The 18386-nt window shown below is 36.0% G+C and overlaps 1 protein-coding gene across 1 annotated transcript in view; it reads right to left on the reverse strand.

Moving 5' to 3' along the window:
• Positions 1–3270: 3270 nt before the first annotated feature.
• Positions 3271–18386, reverse strand: part of NHS (NHS actin remodeling regulator) — a 69423-nt gene continuing 54307 nt past the window's right edge. The window contains exon 9 of the mRNA XM_053705410.1: positions 3271–5393. Coding sequence (XP_053561385.1) covers positions 4823–5393 — 571 coding nt within the window. The 3' untranslated portion in view covers positions 3271–4822. The remainder of the gene's footprint in view (positions 5394–18386) is intronic.

Genomic DNA, 18386 nt, shown 5'->3' on the forward strand with positions numbered 1-18386 from the left:
TTACAAAGCTTTTGCTAAAATACCTTTGTAGATGAATTCACTATGACACATACATGCTTACATACAGTTATTCAGACATACCACTTTCTAATCATTTCAACCTTTTCTTCTATTTTGTGATGATTACAAAAAATAATAATAATATTTCACAGCTTTAAACCTTGAACAATACATTGCACAAGGTATCAGGCTTTGGGATTACAGTATTTTGTTATTGTTAATTGATTGATTGTGTCTTAAATAATTACCTTGCCGTGTATTTATTATTAAAAAGAGGGAAACAATCAGAACATATTTTTTTTAGTTCATTTTTATTTATTATTTCTATATTTCCACTTTTTGTACCTAAGTTGTTTTTTTATGACTGCTTTCACAAACTTAATTATGTTAGGTACTCTTATTTTAATCAAAGTGAGTCTGCACATCTCACATTTGTACTTGGTTTTTATGGCACAAATAATTGACTTCTGCTTGCTACATATTTAACGATTATTAAAAAGACATTAAACACCTATTGCTTTTGCATAAATATTGTGCTTGTCTACTGCTCCATACGAGGCCAAAAAGCAAATTATATTATCTGTAAATGCGGCAAATCAAAATTTTCAGCATTTTGAAAACCTAGGTTACAGATTTTGCTTTTCGTCATCTCTAGGGAGTGTGGGACAAAGTACATTTTTTTTTACAGAAAAGCAATAAGTAATTAATATCCATTTAAACGAGCTCTGGTTCTTTAGCACAGTTTTCTTCTTATCATTAATATTTGTTGTCTTAGTACAATTAGTGGTTGCAGCTATAAAACATCCCAATAGTTCTTATATTTTAAAACCAAAGACTTCCTTACACAATCCTTAAAGTAACCTGCTGCTCTCTTTCCATAAGTATTTAATGTAAACATTTATCTGATCTCTATGACAAGTATATAAACAATTATTTCATAATCATTAAAAGTGCAAATCACTTCCTTGTCTGAAGGTCAACTTTTTTTTTTGTTTTCATGCCAAAATATATGACAACATTCAAGTAAATTAAAACTGTTTAACTACCCTTTTCAACGGTCATCCTCCAGATGCACTTGCTTTGTCCTTCTGTTCAAGTTTAAAATCATGTATTACTTTAAAGAATACCCCCCCCCCCCATAAAAATACTTTAAGTTATGGAGTGTATTGCCTACTAGCAGTAGTGTTCAGCTGGACTGCATTGTAATTTATTTTTTAACCAAGCTTATCTTCTCAATTGAGAGACTTAATGTAGTTAAATAAAAAATAATTTTAAAATATAAAAAAGAAATCCTAGCACCAATAATATTAGTTTACCTTGTAAATTCCTGACATGACTGACTACCTTACGTGGCATGAATTCTTAATAACAGCCCATGAGCCATGCAATACTGTTTAAGCTAAAAAGGTACAGGCATTGATGAGTTCCATATAATAGTAATGATGGTGTTGTTTAGACAAACATTGGAAATGCAGGATATGTTACGAATATCTATCAAATGGCCAACCCTTCCTCTTAATCTGAGTTTTTATATTAGTTATATTGTGCTTTGTTTATTTTTATTTTCCACCTTCTAAGAAGAGTCTAATATATATATATATATATATATATATATATATATATAAATAATAGAGAGAGAAGTGCACTTTCACTTTAAGGATCCTATGCCAGGGTGTTATCCTGGTGAGTGCATCCCTTCATGTGTGTGTGTTTGTATAGAATTATTTATGTATATATACAAAAAATGGGAATATGTCCAAAACAAATGTGAACACAATAGTCCACTTATCTGTAGCATAGTAAGAAATTAGACTTCTACCAATGAGTAGATCAGTAAAAACATTCTACTCACAACTGGTATACAAGTTTGTATTGACTTCAATTAGTGCAGTACTTTTTCTAGATATTTGTGTAAAAATTACTTTTTTGAACCTATGTTGTACCACGAGAAACATTAGTCACACCTAAAGCCCAAATGGTAGAATTAATTGCCCTAAAATTTGTTCAGGAGATAGATGAAAGTGTCCTATAAATGTTTTATTTTTTTGGAAACTGCATACATCCAAATACTGTTGATCAGATATTATGCCACAAAATATCAATTGGTTGCATATACACAGTCATTTACCAAATATAATGGGTGTGGGCCTTTGTACAGTGCATGAATTTTAGTTTACATTGCATGATGTTTTACAGTGAATCGTATGTTTTAACAACAGTATCATAGGAATATTTTGATTTCTAACATTTGTTGAATTCAAATTGGTTATGCATATTTGGTTTAAATTTATAATATCATTATATGTTATTCATGCAATCACAAAATGTCTTTATCTGGTGCGCGTTTAAGTTTAAAATGTATTTAACTGTTTAAAGGAAAAATATCTTGTGGCTTTCATGTATATAAACATTTGTATTCGACATATTCAAAGATTTTCTTTTTTTGGCTTGGCATGAGTATTTCCAGAATCAGATTAAGGCTGTATACTATATGAATAATGCAATATTTCATTATGCTGGTAAAGGATGATTAACTGTAAAAGCATAAATATTTCATGACTCAGATGTTCGGTAATTACAATGATATTTGGGGATGTTATTCCCCATGCGTCAAAAATGACTATAGTGGTTGAACCATAATACCAACTAATTTTGTATAATTCTAGCTGACCAAAAATCAACCTTGTTCTGATTTATGTACATTTATACATACTAATGTACTATGTATTTTAAGGGATTAGATAAACATTTAGTTGCATTAAACCTAATTGCTTGCCCATACGTTTCTGTGCCAGCAATGCTTTTTTTATTTGGAACTAATTTTCAACTCATCTTCAAAATTGTGTTAAAATATTGTGATGTTCCAAGGAGGATGACAGCGTAAAGCTAATTTGTTTTTTTTTCTTAAATTGATACTGCTTAGGCTTGAACATACTTCGCATTTCTGGTGATCTCAAGTATGAACATAATTCACATCAAATTCATCTAACTCACCTGGAGAAAAAACAATTTGTTTGGGCAGCAACCCTGCAAACAAGCTCCAATTAAGATGATCATTTACTCTTACAACTATTTGACTTTGAGACATTGACTTACCCTTTAAGTGCTTTCCAATCAGAGAATGCTCAGAATTTCTCAACACATCTGACTGGAATAGTGTACTGCAAACAATGAAGACAAGTCTAAAAAAACCTTGCCAATCTAAAAAGGACAAACTATATTTTATGAAGTAGAACCTGAAAACAAATTTCCAGTACCACCTCCATTTTTTTATTTAAAGAGCATACTCTATTATCAACATTATAATATAGATATATATTTGCAGATTGTGGTGCCTAATTGATTTCCTGTGTATTCTATAAGCATATATATTTTTTTTTAACTTATTAAATGTGCGTCTATGTTCTAAACATATTTGTGCTGTTTTGAAGCTTATCACAACGTTGATACTTTTTTTTAATGGCACTTTCAAAAACTGCTCAGAGGTATTGAGAATAAAATATTAGATTACATTTACAGGCCTTCAAAATACTTTTTACAAATATTTTCCTATTTTATGAGCAAAGCCATGATGTGTGTGTGTGTGTAAAAAGTATTAACGCAGGTTAACAAAATTACCGTTCATCAATATCAGACCTTAAATGTTACTACCTGTATCCCTTATAGCTTTGCCATATTTTATAGTATGGTCAATAAATATGTTAATACATAAGCCATTATTTTATAGACCACCTCATAACATAAACTATTTAGCATTTCTCTGGCTTGCTGGTCCAGCACAAATGTGATTTTGCAAAAGAAAAAACGTATGTTTATTCAAATTCATTTTTTCATAGTAACATCTTAAAAAAGCAAGTCATCGCTCATTTTAAAAATGTACAAAAACAAATTTGAGGCTCTTAATAATCTTTGTCAATAATGGACATGTATTACTGTGACAGAACATGACAGCGGTATTCACAGAATACATTACTTCATTACCTTTCTTTTTATCCTTTTCAAGATTTTTCAGTGCTGCAACACGTAGATTAGCACTGAGAGGGTTAAGCATACTCTTTAGATTTTGTAATGCCTCTTATTCATTGGCTACATATCCACATTTACTTTTTTTATTCTTATTTACAATTTATCAAAAATATTTTATTTACAAGTTTTTTTTAAATTTCTTTGAAATTTTGCTCTATTTTTTAATTTCTAATGTACAAAAATACCTATTCAAGAGTTTTTTTTTTCCTTTTTTTCATCTGTTCAGGTCCCAGGGAAGCACTTAAGCAAGTAATGTTTCAAATACTTCAAATACTACAAGAATTGTTTCCATATTATAGCTTTCATGTTTTTGTTTTACCCACCCAAAGTGGCATTGTTACCATATATAGCTAATATATAATTAATAAGTAAAAGAAACAATAAAATAGGAAAACTCATAGATAGGCAGGTTTTAGTTTAGTTTAAGGAAATACCAAATAATTGCACAATTATTCCCCTAGTCCTTTTCCCAATACTTTTTTGCACTCTGCAATTTTTGTTGGGTTGATATCCTTTTAGGATATATTTTTTACTCTGATCCAGATATTTTTATCAAGTATTAATGGCAAGCAATTTTTATGAGACATTTGTTAAAGAGAAGCATCTTGGTGATAAAAAAATATCAAATCAACAGCATATTTTCTTCCAAAGAATATTTGGGCATGATTCTGGAACAAATTTTTCTGAAGAATTATTCTTCCCGTCTACAGTGAGCTGGCACAAAAATGATCTCACATACACATCTTAGATGCAATGTTACAGTCTATCTTATACCATAATTCTGTATAAGTAATTCCTACGTTGAGCTCTGTGAGGATCTGTCATCATGTGGGCTGCCATCTGAGTTTTCTGTCTCTCCTTCTGATATGGCCTGCATTGGCGCATTGTAGAGCCGGCACCTGACACTGTATCGGCTACTGCTTGCAGCAGGAGGCACTCGAGATCGTCCTACACGGGAGGCAGCAGACATGGTCCCACTCTTTGATGAGAATCCCTCTGATATGACCCGAGAAGAGCACGGAGAAAGAGGGGAGAATGCATCACTGCCAGGTGACAACTGTATTGACTCGTCAGAAGTAGGAGAATAGTCAACTGAGAGATCGCCAAGAGACTTTGGTGTTACAGGACTTTTTAATATTTCCGTAGCTGACATACGGTAACTGGTATCTGACCTGCTACCCTTTTTCAGTAGAAGCAACTTAAATTCCTCATTTGATGTATTGGATTTTTTGGCATTCCTGTAGATAAGAGATGCAGACCTTTGTGAACTTGTTGGTGCTGCCGGAGTACTCACAGATAAAGCTTTTGCTTTACTTTTAACAGTGGCTTCTCCAGAGTCTTTTCTTCCTAGCACTTTTCTCTTGGATCTGTAAAAAAAAGAAGGCACTTATTTTTCTTCACTTTATTTTCATTACGAACATAACTATTTAAATATATACATATGATATATAAACAGATCCCTATAATTAATACTATAATATCAACTTTGTATTGCTGTTTGGTGTGTTATTTATGGGTCTGGGTCTTTTTAACTTGTAAGGGATGACATGACTGCATAAAGCATATTGTAGTTTAAGTGCATGATGACCCAATTACAAAAACTACCAAGGAACACATAAAGCACAGAAAAAACTATAGTGTAGTATAAACAGGGAAAAACGAGAGATCATTAATAAAAAATATATCAACAAATAAAGTAATTATTTAATGATGTATTATTAAGATTATATATATATATATATATATATATATATAAAATTTGTAGGAAAATATCTGGGTAAAACCTATGAAATATGTTTGAGAATGAGGCTATCCAATAACCACAAAAGTATAAGATTATTTCCTAAAGCTTAAATGTGTGGTACTTAATCTCAGAGAAACCTTACTGGGTCTTGCTTTCTGGATCTTGCAGAATTTAGGGTAATTGAATAATAATTGTAATGACCCCAAAGTTATATAAATTACCGCTTCTATTAAATTAACATGAGACATGGCTAATGGCCAATTAGTAGGTTGAAACTTTGTCTTATTGTTTAGGATTCCTACGGACAAATAAAGGTTCTTTTAGAGCTTTTCATTGGCTGAACTGCTTTGTTCTTTGATTAAATTGACTATACCAGAGATCACAATGAGATCCAAAATGCTTGGGAAAGAATTATGTATTGGCAACCCTAGAGCATGGGGCCATATATAAAGATAAGGGCCAGTTAGAGAAAACAGTGCTGATAACAATCAAAGACACATAAAATATAAGGTTATCCATATAACAATATGCTTTCATTAAAGATTACCAGTATGTGTCTAGACTTCATGTCAGTATCTAGGGGAAATGTAAAGGCCTGCCACCTGCATAAACTGTATTGGACAATGTATATTCATTTATGTCATGAATTAAAATTTTCATAACTATTTTCATACTTCTTAAATGATAAACGATAACACTCCACTCGTAATCTGACCCATTATCTTTAAAAATCACATTGGAACATGTGCAATACATATTAAACTGCTTTGTTACAAGTACTTAGCAATTCATCTCCAACTTAAAGGGACACTCAAGTCAAAATGAAACTGTCATGATTCAGATAGAGCATGCAATTTAAAACAACTTTCCAATTTACTTCCATTAACAAAATGTGCTTTTTATATTTACACTTTGAGTCACCAGCTCCTACTGAGCATGTGCAAGAATTCACAGAATATACGTATATGCATTTGTGATTGGCTGATGGCTGTCACATGATACAGGGGGAGTGGAAATAGACACTGAAATTTGTCAGAAAAAATCTACTACTCTTTTGAAGTTCAGTGCTATTACATTTTTATGCATTTAATGATTATGGAAATCTACTGTATGTACTGGCCCTTTAACATACCGTATTATATCAGATTCCCATGATATATCAACAATACAGTATGTTTAGCACAAGTTTGTTTTGTTCAATTTATCAATAAAAATATGATTATATCATTTGTTTTCAGTGCTCTGTAAGAATGGCATAGAGAATGGTATGTAGTAAGCTGGGATAGAGTCAGCTAAGAGTGATAAATATGCAGCGATGATTAAAGGGACACTAAAGTCAAAATGAAACTTTCAGATAGAGCATGAAATTTTATTACAAGGACAAAGACTCCTATTTTGCAAAACCTTTTCCTTTACTGCTCAACAGCTATTTAAAGTAACAAAAAACACATTAAAAGTTTAACATAGAAATAAAAGAAATGAATATGGTAACCAATGAGAAACAAGCTTTAATGGTATGATCAAAGGCAGACCAATCAGAGAAGTTCATTCTGCTATAAACAGTCCCAATTACATTCCAACTTCCTCTTTTCACTTTGCTGCTCTCAAAGAGATAAGTATTATATTTGCTATAAACTATCTTTTGATTAGCTTTATAGTTATTGGAATAAAGATTTTTCTCTTGCAGTTTCTATTTATTCTTTATTATTATTCTTTTCTATTCATATATTTCCTCTCTCATTATATATTTTTACTAATTTCTGCCATTTCTCTATTGTCTATTTTTTCCTGTCAGTCATTTCTTATACTTGCTTATCCTGTCCCCCTTATCACCTTCTTACTTAGCTTGCTAAATGTTTTCATTTTTCCTCCTCTTGCCTGTCTGGCTCCGTTTTTGTTATACATAAGCCTCCATTTCACACTTCCGTTTTAACCACGCCCATTTTTGTCAGGTTTCCTCCCTGCTTGTGTCTGTGAGGTGCTGGTCTTCCCTCCCTCTCTTCCTGTCAGCACTTTACCTCAGAACGGTTTTGCTACATATTTGCTATCCCTATTGTGTTTTAAACATTGTTACTGTGTATTTAGGACTTAATTTATTTAATATTGTTCTAGTAATTGTACATTAATATTGTTTTTTGTGTTTAGTGCAAGGTTTAATCTTTCTGGGATAAAAATCTTATTCTGTCAGGCTAAGGTTTATTGTAATTTTGATAGTTTAAAGTTCTGTCAGCTTTTAGTTAACATTTATCCTCAAACACCTTATTTACTTAGTTAAATGTGTTTGCTGACAATTCAGACTCTTTTTCTGAGGAGTCTTTTACTGATAATCTGGATAATACAATTAAAGATTATAGAAATAAATTGCAGACAGTTCCCAACACTGTCACTGAGAATGCTTATTCTCCTAGGAAAGTCAAAGCAAAGAAAAAACATTTAAATAAAAGATACAGAAATTTACTTTTGCAAAGAAAAATTAAAAAAGGAGTTTTCAGTCTGGACACCCCAGACATCAGAGTTAAGTCTCGTGTTAAAAAGAATAAAATTATCTCTTCAGATTCAGAAGAAGCTACTCCTTCTAAAAAAGTTAATAAAAGAAAAGTAGATTTAATATCTACATCTGAGTCTTCGGACTCCATTATATCTAATGATGAGGATAACTCATTGCAATCCATTTATACTCAGGAATTGTCAGACAGCTCTTCTGACTATACCCCTAAAAAGAAAAAGTACAGAAGGTCTAATAAAAAATCAAAAAAGAGATTATTTGATAATAAAGGTCGAGAATATCTAGACCCTGAGGATTTATTACACCCTCGCTCCTCTAACAGGAGACCCTCTAAACGAGTGGCTAGATTTTTAGACCATTAGTTAAGAAAGTCTTTATCGGCTAAAGCCAGATCCACTCTTAGGGCCGAATGCCCCAGACCTGATTTACCACACAAATCCTCTGCTACACCTGAAGTAGATGCTAATATTATTAAATTTGTTAGCACTAAGAACTTTAACATTAAGAGAGGTCCTGAAAAATTTCTTAAGGCATGTCAGGATAGGTTTTTAGACACTCTAGGCCCTATTACCAAGATGCTTGAGCTTACTGAGGGTGCCATAGTTAATAAAGTTTTGCTTGATCCATATATAATTAAACAATGGATTCAGAGGTCCATTTATTTGATGGGTGATGCTAATACAGCGTTGTCTACCCAGCGTAGAAGGATTATTTTATGCAGAATCGATCTGAAAATTTTGGATTTTGCCCCTACTGAAATGGGTCCCCGGGCTGAGGGCTTTATATTTGGAGACTGTTTAAAGGAGCTAAGTACTTATGTTAATACCTTTAACTCATTAAATAAGGCTAAAATTACTTCCAAGATTTTTTTTTACCCCTCTAATAACCGTGTTTTTGAATGGGCTGGGAAAGTAAGAGGTAGTTTTCCCGGCCGTCCTTACTCATTGAAAACAGACCTCAATTCCAAGCCTTCCCACCTTCAAACCCCTCCCTTACTAACTTCTTCCCATCAAGAAGTCGGCCATGGAACCCAAGATTCTCCAGGGCTAGATCACGTTCAAGACCCTTGTCAGGTAAGCTCCCTATTTTTACTCAACACAAATATTTTTCCCACACAAAGTTGGGGGACGATTATCCCTTTTCATAAAAAATTGGGAATCCATAACTTCAGGCGTTTGGGTCATTCAGACTGTCTCCGTTCTCCTTCTAGACTTTGTCTCTCCTCCTTTTCAGACTCATTTCCCAAATCCGATAGTTTTCTCAAAAACAGATTCAAATCTCTTAGACACAGAGATAAATCTCCTTCTCTCCAAACAGGCTATAGAACTTGCCCCAAACAACGAAAAAAAAATTTTCAGCAACATGTTTTTTTGTGAGGAAGAAAGAGGGTTCTCTTCGATCTGTTATAAATCTAAGGAATTTGTCTTACAACCATTTCAAGATGGAGGGGATTCATCTTCTAACAGATTGCCTTATGGACAAAGACTGGTTAGTAAGACTAGACCTTACAGACGCTTACCTGACAGTTCCCATCCATCAGTCTCATCGCAATTTTCTCAGGTTCCTTTGGAGAAACCAAATTTGGCAGTTTACCTGTCTCCCTTTTGGACTCTCTTCAGCCCCTTGGGTATTCACAAAATTTTTAAAACCGGCAGTAGCCTGGTTGAGATTGAGTGGTGTTTGTCTAATTATTTATCTGGACGACATTCTTATAATGAATCAAGACCAATCTCTTCTTTTCTCTCATCTGAATCTAACTATGGATATGTTAAAAAACCTGGGTTTTCTTATCAATTCCAAGAAATCGGTTCTAACTCCTTCACAAAAAATAATATTTTTGGGTTTTCAAATAGACACCTCTCTTTCTACTTTGAGTCTTCCCTTGGAGAAGGTGAACAAAATCAAATTAGAAATTTCTCAATTCTTAAAGAAAAAGTTCTTTCCTATCAGAACTCTCGCTCGAATTGTGGGTCTTCTTTCGGCCCCAATTCAGGCAATTTTCCCAGCTCCCCTTCATTACAGAGCTTTACAGACATTAAACATTTCTTATTTGAGGAGGGGTTTTTCCTATTCTCACAAAATCTCTTTGTCAGAAGATGCTCGAACAGAATTGACTTGGTGGCTTTCCAATATAGAAGCTTGGAATGGCAAAGCTATATTCGGAAAAGCTCCAGATATTATTATCGAATCGGATGCAAGCAATTCGGGCTAGGGGTGCCAAATGTGGTTCCCAGATAATGGGAGGCAAATGGTCTCATTGGGAACGCAAACTGCATATAAATTGTCTAGAACTGATGGCAGGTTCCTTTGCGATAAAGAGCTTTATAAAGCAGAAATCTCCAATTTCGATTCTTTTCCGCATGGACAATATTTCTGCAGTCAGATATCTGAATTTGGGTGGTCCAAACAATTATCAGATATAACAAAAATTTTTGTTAATCAATGTCTCCACAACAATATCTCTGTTCGAGCAGAGTATATTCCAGGTCTCTCCAACATTGCAGCAGACTGGGGTTCTCAATATATTTCGGACTCAAGCGATTGGAGACTACACCCAGATATCTTTCACAAATTACAATCTATCAGAGGTCCCTTCTCGATAGATTTATTTGCTTCACGTCTGAATTACCACATTCTCCCTTTTTTCAGTTGGCGTCCGGATCTAGAGGCATTAGCAGTGGATGCCTTCCTTCAACCTTGGCCTACTCCGGGAGCCTACGCTTTTCCTCCTTTTTCAATGATCCCTCGCATACTGAATGTGATCAGGAGGAACAAGATCTCTCTGGTTTTGATATCCCTGTTTTGGCCGAACCAATCGTGGTACCCATATCTTCTGTAAATGTCTTTTCTCTTCCCGGTCCTTCTTCCACTTGTTCCCCATCTCCTATTAGATCCCTTAGGAGGTTTTCACGACCTTGTTCTTCAAGGATCGCTCCAGCTTATTGCTTGGACAATTTCCGGGGATCCTGGACTTCCAAAGGACTTTCTGCATCAGCTAAATCTTTATTACAGGACACCTGGGCTCCAGGAACCAAAAAATGTTATCTATCCTCCTGGTCTAGATGGGCTAGCTGGTGCGATCAAAGACACTTGGATCCCATTTCAGCTCCTCTAGCTGAGATCTTGAATTTTCTTACTTCTTTATTTGATGACGGCTTAGCTTATAGATCTATCAATATTTATAGATCTGCTATTTCTGCCGGTCCTGAATTAATCAACAATTTACCAATCGACCAACATATTTCTATTTCCAGACTTATGAAATCTATCAAACTTAAAAGACCCCCTTCTTCTAAATATTCTTCTTTGTTGGGATGTTAACCTAATTTTTTCTCTTTTCCAGTCTTGGCCGGTTAACCAGTCTCTTTCTTTAAAACAGCTTTCTTGCAAATTAGCTACTCTTCTTTGCCTTTTACCTTGTAGAAGAGTATCAGATGTGAAAGCTATCGATTTTTCTTCCCAAATGTTCTCTCCTCAAGGAATCATTTTTAACATTTCTAGAAGAACTAAATCCATGTCCTCTTCCATTTTTTATCCTTATTTTTCAGATTGCCCGTCCTTGTGTGTGGTTCCTTGACTAAAAGAATATGAGACTCGTATCTTGCCCTTTAGAAATTCTGATTCTAATCATCTTTTAATTTATTTTTCTCCTCCTCATGCTCCTATTTCTTCCACTTCTATTAGTAGATGGATTAAATGGGTCATGGATGAAGCAGGTAAAGATAAATCTTTTTCTTCTCATTCAGTAAGGGGAGCTGCTGCTTCTAAAGCTTTCTGTAAATCAGCCTCCCTTCACAAAATTCTAAATGCAGCAGAATGGTCATCCGATTCAGTCTTTAGACAGTTTTATTTCAAACCTATCAATTCTTTGCCTCAACGCCTTCTTGATTAAATTTTTATATAGCTTTAAACTTGCAAAATAGGAGTCTCTGTCCTTGTAATAAAATTCAGATCATCCTAGCCTTGGTGAAGTAATAATCTAGATTTTATTAGAGAGACAGAGACGAGTATTTTCCCTCCCTTCCCATACCCTTGGGCAATTTTATTAAATTACATAATTATAACTTATTTTCTGTTAAGTAATTTATTTGTATCTTTTCAGCTCCTGGTCCCTCTCATACAGGATTTCAACCTTCTATATGAATATGAGGATAATCTTCGTGATCAAGATTCTCTCAGTCAAGCCTCTTCATTTTCTGCAGGACTTCAACCTCAGACTTCGTTTCTCCCGGATGATCTACACGGAAAATGTTTTCTTTTATTCCTATGGTTCATGTTCATGTTTTTTCTGTTAACTTTTGGTCTTATTTCCGAAGATCCTTACAATAATTTTTCCAGCACCAAAGTTCAAAGAGGAAGTTGGAATTTAATTGGGACTGTTTATAGCAGAATGAACTTCTCTGATTGGTCTGCCTTTGATCATACAATTCAAGCTTGTTTCTCATTGGTTACCATATTCATTTCTTTTATTCCTATGTTAAACTTTTTTTTTTTTTTTTTTTCTTCAAACAAACACCATTTACTACTCCCAAATTCAGGGACTTTTTCCAGAGTGTTGCGCCTTTTTGAATATTCCTCATCCCCTTTTCCCCTTCTTTTTTTTTTTTTTTTTTTTAATATTTTTATTGAGGTTAAAGGCAAGGCTTACAAACCAGATGTGTCAGTACATTTTATACATAGATAATTGTGTCTAGACATATCTTTTACAGACATTAAACAACATAGATACAACTTAATCAACTGACAGTATTGGGAGTAACAATATACATAACTAGCCTGTTGTACATTAAGCCCTCCCTAAGGCGCATAAGGTCACTCTTGGACCTTCTAAAACTATCAAAAACACACAGCTCCAGAGGGTTATCTAGGACTGTACAAGACTACTCTTGAGTCTCAAATGTGAACCTCTTTTTTATTATTTTGTGTACAATAAATATCAAGTCGTTCCTGGTCAATATCTGAAGAGGAAAGTGTGCTACTTTCTTATAGAATATGGCTCTCATCTAGTTGTGACATGCAGCTTTCAATATAACTTATAGTAAGGCCGGGAGCTGGTCTATGCCGCTAACACTGAGTTGTTGGACCGAAAGAGCTGCTGGGCAGCGTAGGGATGTAAGAGTATATACATAGGCCAATGAAGACCTCTGTTAAAAAAAATAAAAAAAAAATAGGGGATTTTAGTATATAGCCCTAAAGAGAGATCTATCTATATTGCATTATAATAAATTAACTAAGTGATTCTTTTCTGAGTCTAAGGGACTATAAACCAGTTGTCAGCAATATATGTAGTTATCTTGGTGTATACAATGAATCAGGAAAGAGTAGAAGACCCAGAAATGTGTAACAAATGGGGCATTCACATAGATCAGGTATCACATGGATAGCCATAAACATTCTAACCGGTTACTAATAAATTGCATATTGACAATTCTTCCAAACTAAAACTATAGCAGAGACATTCACAGCATATATAACACATTGGTTCCAAGGTGATATAACTCATATACTTTTTTTTTTTTTTTTTTTTAAAGAACTAAACCTGAGACAGTGGCATTTGCATAGTACCAAATACAATAAACCCAGGGTGTAGCATTTATATAGTCTAACTAGGATCTGCAATTTAATAACCTAAAGGGAGCAGTATAGATGGTTTTAACAAAATAAAGCAGCTTCTATCACTATTATTATTCCAAAAGGGTCCATTCCCATTGTGTCCCAGGCGTTACAGAGTGTCTGCTATGTTGGGATAGCTCAACCAGGGCCAGAGTGAGGAGTAAATGGATCAGCAACGGGGTTTACTTTGCATATATAGAGCTTAATGTTAGCCTGTCACATATATACAGTGCCCGATTTATCTCAGTGGTAGTATAAGCATTAAAGTAGCTATGATTAAATTCCCTTTGCATAGATAAAACTCCATGTTAGCTCTATCACTGACATTTAATCACAATAATACAGTATCCCAGGGTGCTCGTCAGCATATATGAAAATAAAATTAAAATAAACTATGGCCCAAAAAGTCACAAACGCCCAACATGGAACAGCGTGCAAACTAAACACAGTAAGGTGTGCAGCAAAAGTACCGCAGAGTTAGCCAACTCCAGATCGTCTAAGGCTCACCATAGGGATTGTTGGAAACAGTCTCTTTTTGCTCTTTCTCTCTCCACTTAAGTGTCTGTGATAATTTGCGCTCTTCATACAGTACGGCATACCATGTCGCCTCCACTCTGGTAAGACACCTAGGCCTAGATTTGGAGTTCGGCGGTAGCCGTCAAAACCAGCGTTAGAGGCTCCTAACGCTGGTTTTGGCCGCCCGCTGGTATTTGGAGTCAGTGATTAAAGGGTCTAACGCTCACTTTTCAGCCGCGACTTTTCCATACCGCAGATCCCCCTACGCCATTTGCGTAGCCTATATTTTCAATGGGATCTTTCTAACGCTGGTATTTAGAGTCGTTTCTGAAGTGAGCGTTAGAGCTCTAACGACAAGATTCCAGCCGCCTGAAAATAGCAGGAGTTAAGAGCTTTCTGGGCTAACGCCGGTTCATAAAGCTCTTAACTACTGTACCCTAAAGTACACTAACACCCATAAACTACCTATGTACCCCTAAACCGAGGCCCCCCCACATCGCCGACACTCGATTAAAATTTTTAACCCCTAATCTGCCGACCGCCACCTACGTTATATTTATGTACCCCTAATCTGCTGCCCCTAACCCCGCCGACCCCTGTATTATATTTATTAACCCCTAACCTGCCCCCCACAACATCGCCGCCAGCTACTTAAAATAATTAACCCCTAATCTTCCGACCGCAAAGCGCCGCCACCTACGTTATCCCTATGTACCCCTAATCTGCTACCCCTAACACCGCCGACCCCTATATTATATTTATTAACCCCTAATCTGCCCCCCACAACGTCGCCGACACCTGCCTACACTTATTAACTCCTAATCTGCCGAGCGGACCTGAGCGCTACTATAATAAAGTTATTAACCCCTAATCCGCCTCACTAACCCTATCATAAATAGTATTAACCCCTAATCTGCCCTCCCTAACATCGCCGACACCTACCTTCAATTATTAACCCCTAATCTTCCGATCGGAGCTCACCGCTATTCTAATAAATGGATTAACCCCTAAAGCTAAGTCTAACCCTAACACTAACACCCCCCTAAGTTAAATATAATTTTTATCTAACGAAATAAATTAACTCTTATTAAATAAATTATTCCTATTTAAAGCTAAATACTTACCTGTAAAATAAACCCTAATATAGCTACAATATAAATTATAATTATATTATAGCTATTTTAGGATTAAAATATCCCAAATTCAGGGACTTCTTCCAGAGTGTTGCGCCTTTTTGAATATTCCTCATCCCCTTTTCCCCTTCTTTTTTTTTTTTTTTTTTCATCCAACCCAAGCGGGGGTTGGCGATCCATAATCCGTTGCTGAAGAGGTCCAGAAGAGGCTCCAAAGTCTTCCTCCTATCCGGCAAGAAGAGGACATCCGGACCGGCAAACATCTTCTCCAAGCGGCATCTTCGATCTTCTTCCATCCGGAGCGAAGCGGCAGGATCCTGAAGACCTCCAGCGCGGAACATCCATCCGGACCAACGACTGAACGACGAATGACTGTTCCTTTAAGGGACGTCATCCAAGATGGCGTCCCTCGAATTCCGATTGGCTGATAGGATTCTATCAGCCAATCGGAATTAAGGTAGGAATTTTCTGATTGGCTGATGGAATCAGCCAATCAGAATCTAGTTCAATCCGATTGGCCGATCCAATCAGCCAATCAGATTGAGCTCGCATTCTATTGGCTGATCGGAACAGCCAATAGAATGCGAGCTCAATCTGATTGGCTGATTGGATCAGCCAATCGGATTGAACTTGATTCTGATTGGCTGATTCCATCAGCCAATCAGAAAATTCCTATCTTAATTCCGATTGGCTGATAGAATCCTATCAGCCAATCGGAATTCGAGGGACGCCATCTTGGATGACGTCCCTTAAAGGAACAGTCATTCGTCGTTCAGTCGTCGGTCCGGATGGATGTTCCGCGCTGGAGGTCTTCAGGATCCTGCCGCTTCGCTCCGGATGGAAGAAGATCGAAGATGCCGCTTGGAGAAGATGTTTGCCGGTCCGGATGTCCTCTTCTTGCCGGATAGGAGGAAGACTTTGGAGCCTCTTCTGGACCTCTTCAGCACCGGATTATGGATCGCCAACCCCCGCTTGGGTTGGATGAAGATCTTGGAGCCAGGACGGATCGGTGATACCTGGATGGTGAAGACAAGGTAGGAAGATCTTCAGGGGATTAGTGTTAGGTTTATTTAAGGGGGGTTTGGGTTAGATTAGGGGTATGTGGGTGGTGGGTTGTAATGTTGGGGGGGGGGGGTATTGTATGTTTTTTTTTACAGGCAAAAGAGCTGAACTTCTTGGGGCATGCCCCGCAAAGGGCCCTGTTCAGGGCTGGTAAGGTAAAAGAGCTTGTAACTTTTTTAATTTAGAATAGGGTAGGGAATTTTTTATTTTGGGGGGCTTTGTTATTTTATTAGGGGGCTTAGAGTAGGTGTAATTAGTTTAAAATTGTTGTAATATTTTTCTTATGTTTGTAAATATTTTTTTATTTTCTGTAACTTAGTTCTTTTTTATTTTTTGTACTTTAGCTAGTTTATTTAATTGCATTTATTTGTAGGAATTGTGTTTAATTAATTTATTGATAGTGTAGTGTTAGGTTAATTGTAGGTAATTGTAGGTAGTTTATTTAATTATTTTATTGATAGGGTAGTGTTAGGTTTAATTATATCTTAGGTTAGGATTTATTTTACAGGTAAATTTGTTATTATTTTAACTAGGTAACTATTAAATAGTTCTTAACTATTTAATAGCTATTGTACCTGGTTAAAATAATTACAAAGTTGCCTGTAAAATAAATATTAATCCTAAAATAGCTATAATATAATTATAATTTATATTGTAGCTATATTAGGGTTTATTTTACAGGTAAGTATTTAGCTTTAAATAGGAATAATTTATTTAATAAGAGTTAATTTATTTCGTTAGATAAAAATTATATTTAACTTAGGGGGGTGTTAGTGTTAGGGTTAGACTTAGCTTTAGGGGTTAATCCATTTATTAGAATAGCGGTGAGCTCCGATCGGAAGATTAGGGGTTAATAATTGAAGGTAGGTGTCGGCGATGTTAGGGAGGGCAGATTAGGGGTTAATACTATTTATGATAGGGTTAGTGAGGCGGATTAGGGGTTAATAACTTTATTATAGTAGCGCTCAGGTCCGCTCGGCAGATTAGGGGTTAATAAGTGTAGGCAGGTGTCGGCGACGTTGAGGGGGGCAGATTAGGGGTTAATAAATATAATATAGGGGTCGGCGATGTTAGGGCAGCAGATTAGGGGTACATAGGGATAACGTAGGTTGCGGCGGTTTACGGAGCGGCAGATTAGGGGTTAAAAAAATATGCAGGGGTCAGCGATAGCGGGGGCGGCAGATTAGGGGTTAATAAGTGTAAGGTTAGGGGTGTTTAGACTCGGGGTACATGTTAGGGTGTTAGGTGCAGACGTAGGAAGTGTTTCCCCATAGGAAACAATGGGGCTGCGTTAGGAGCTGAACGCTGCTTTTTTGCAGGTGTTAGGTTTTTTTCAGCTCAAACAGCCCCATTGTTTCCTATGGGAGAATCGTGCACGAGCACGTTTTTGAGGCCGGCCGCGTCCGTAAGCAACTCTGGTATCGAGAGTTGCATTTGCGGTAAAAATGCTCTACGCTCCTTTTTTGGAGCCTAACGCAGCATTTGTTTGAACTCTCGATACCAGAGTTAATTTTATGGTGCGGCCAGAAAAAAGCCCGCGGAGCGTTAACAGCCCTTTTACCGCCGAACTCCAAATCTAGGCCCTAGAAAATAAACATGATTTTTATTGCTGCAGATGGGCTCCATTACGATTTCCTTAGGAGCCATTAGTAGCCCACAGAGGATTTTAGCCGATTCCGGTGCGGTAGAGAGGCGATGTCTCGTCTGCCTGCAATCCCTGTTTCAGCCATCTGGGTCCAAGGCAATGCCGGCGACACGTATATCCAGTGAAGGAACTCACATGTAG

This window comes from Bombina bombina, chromosome 3 (genome assembly GCF_027579735.1).
Source record: "Bombina bombina isolate aBomBom1 chromosome 3, aBomBom1.pri, whole genome shotgun sequence".
NCBI classification, from domain to species: domain Eukaryota; kingdom Metazoa; phylum Chordata; class Amphibia; order Anura; family Bombinatoridae; genus Bombina; species Bombina bombina.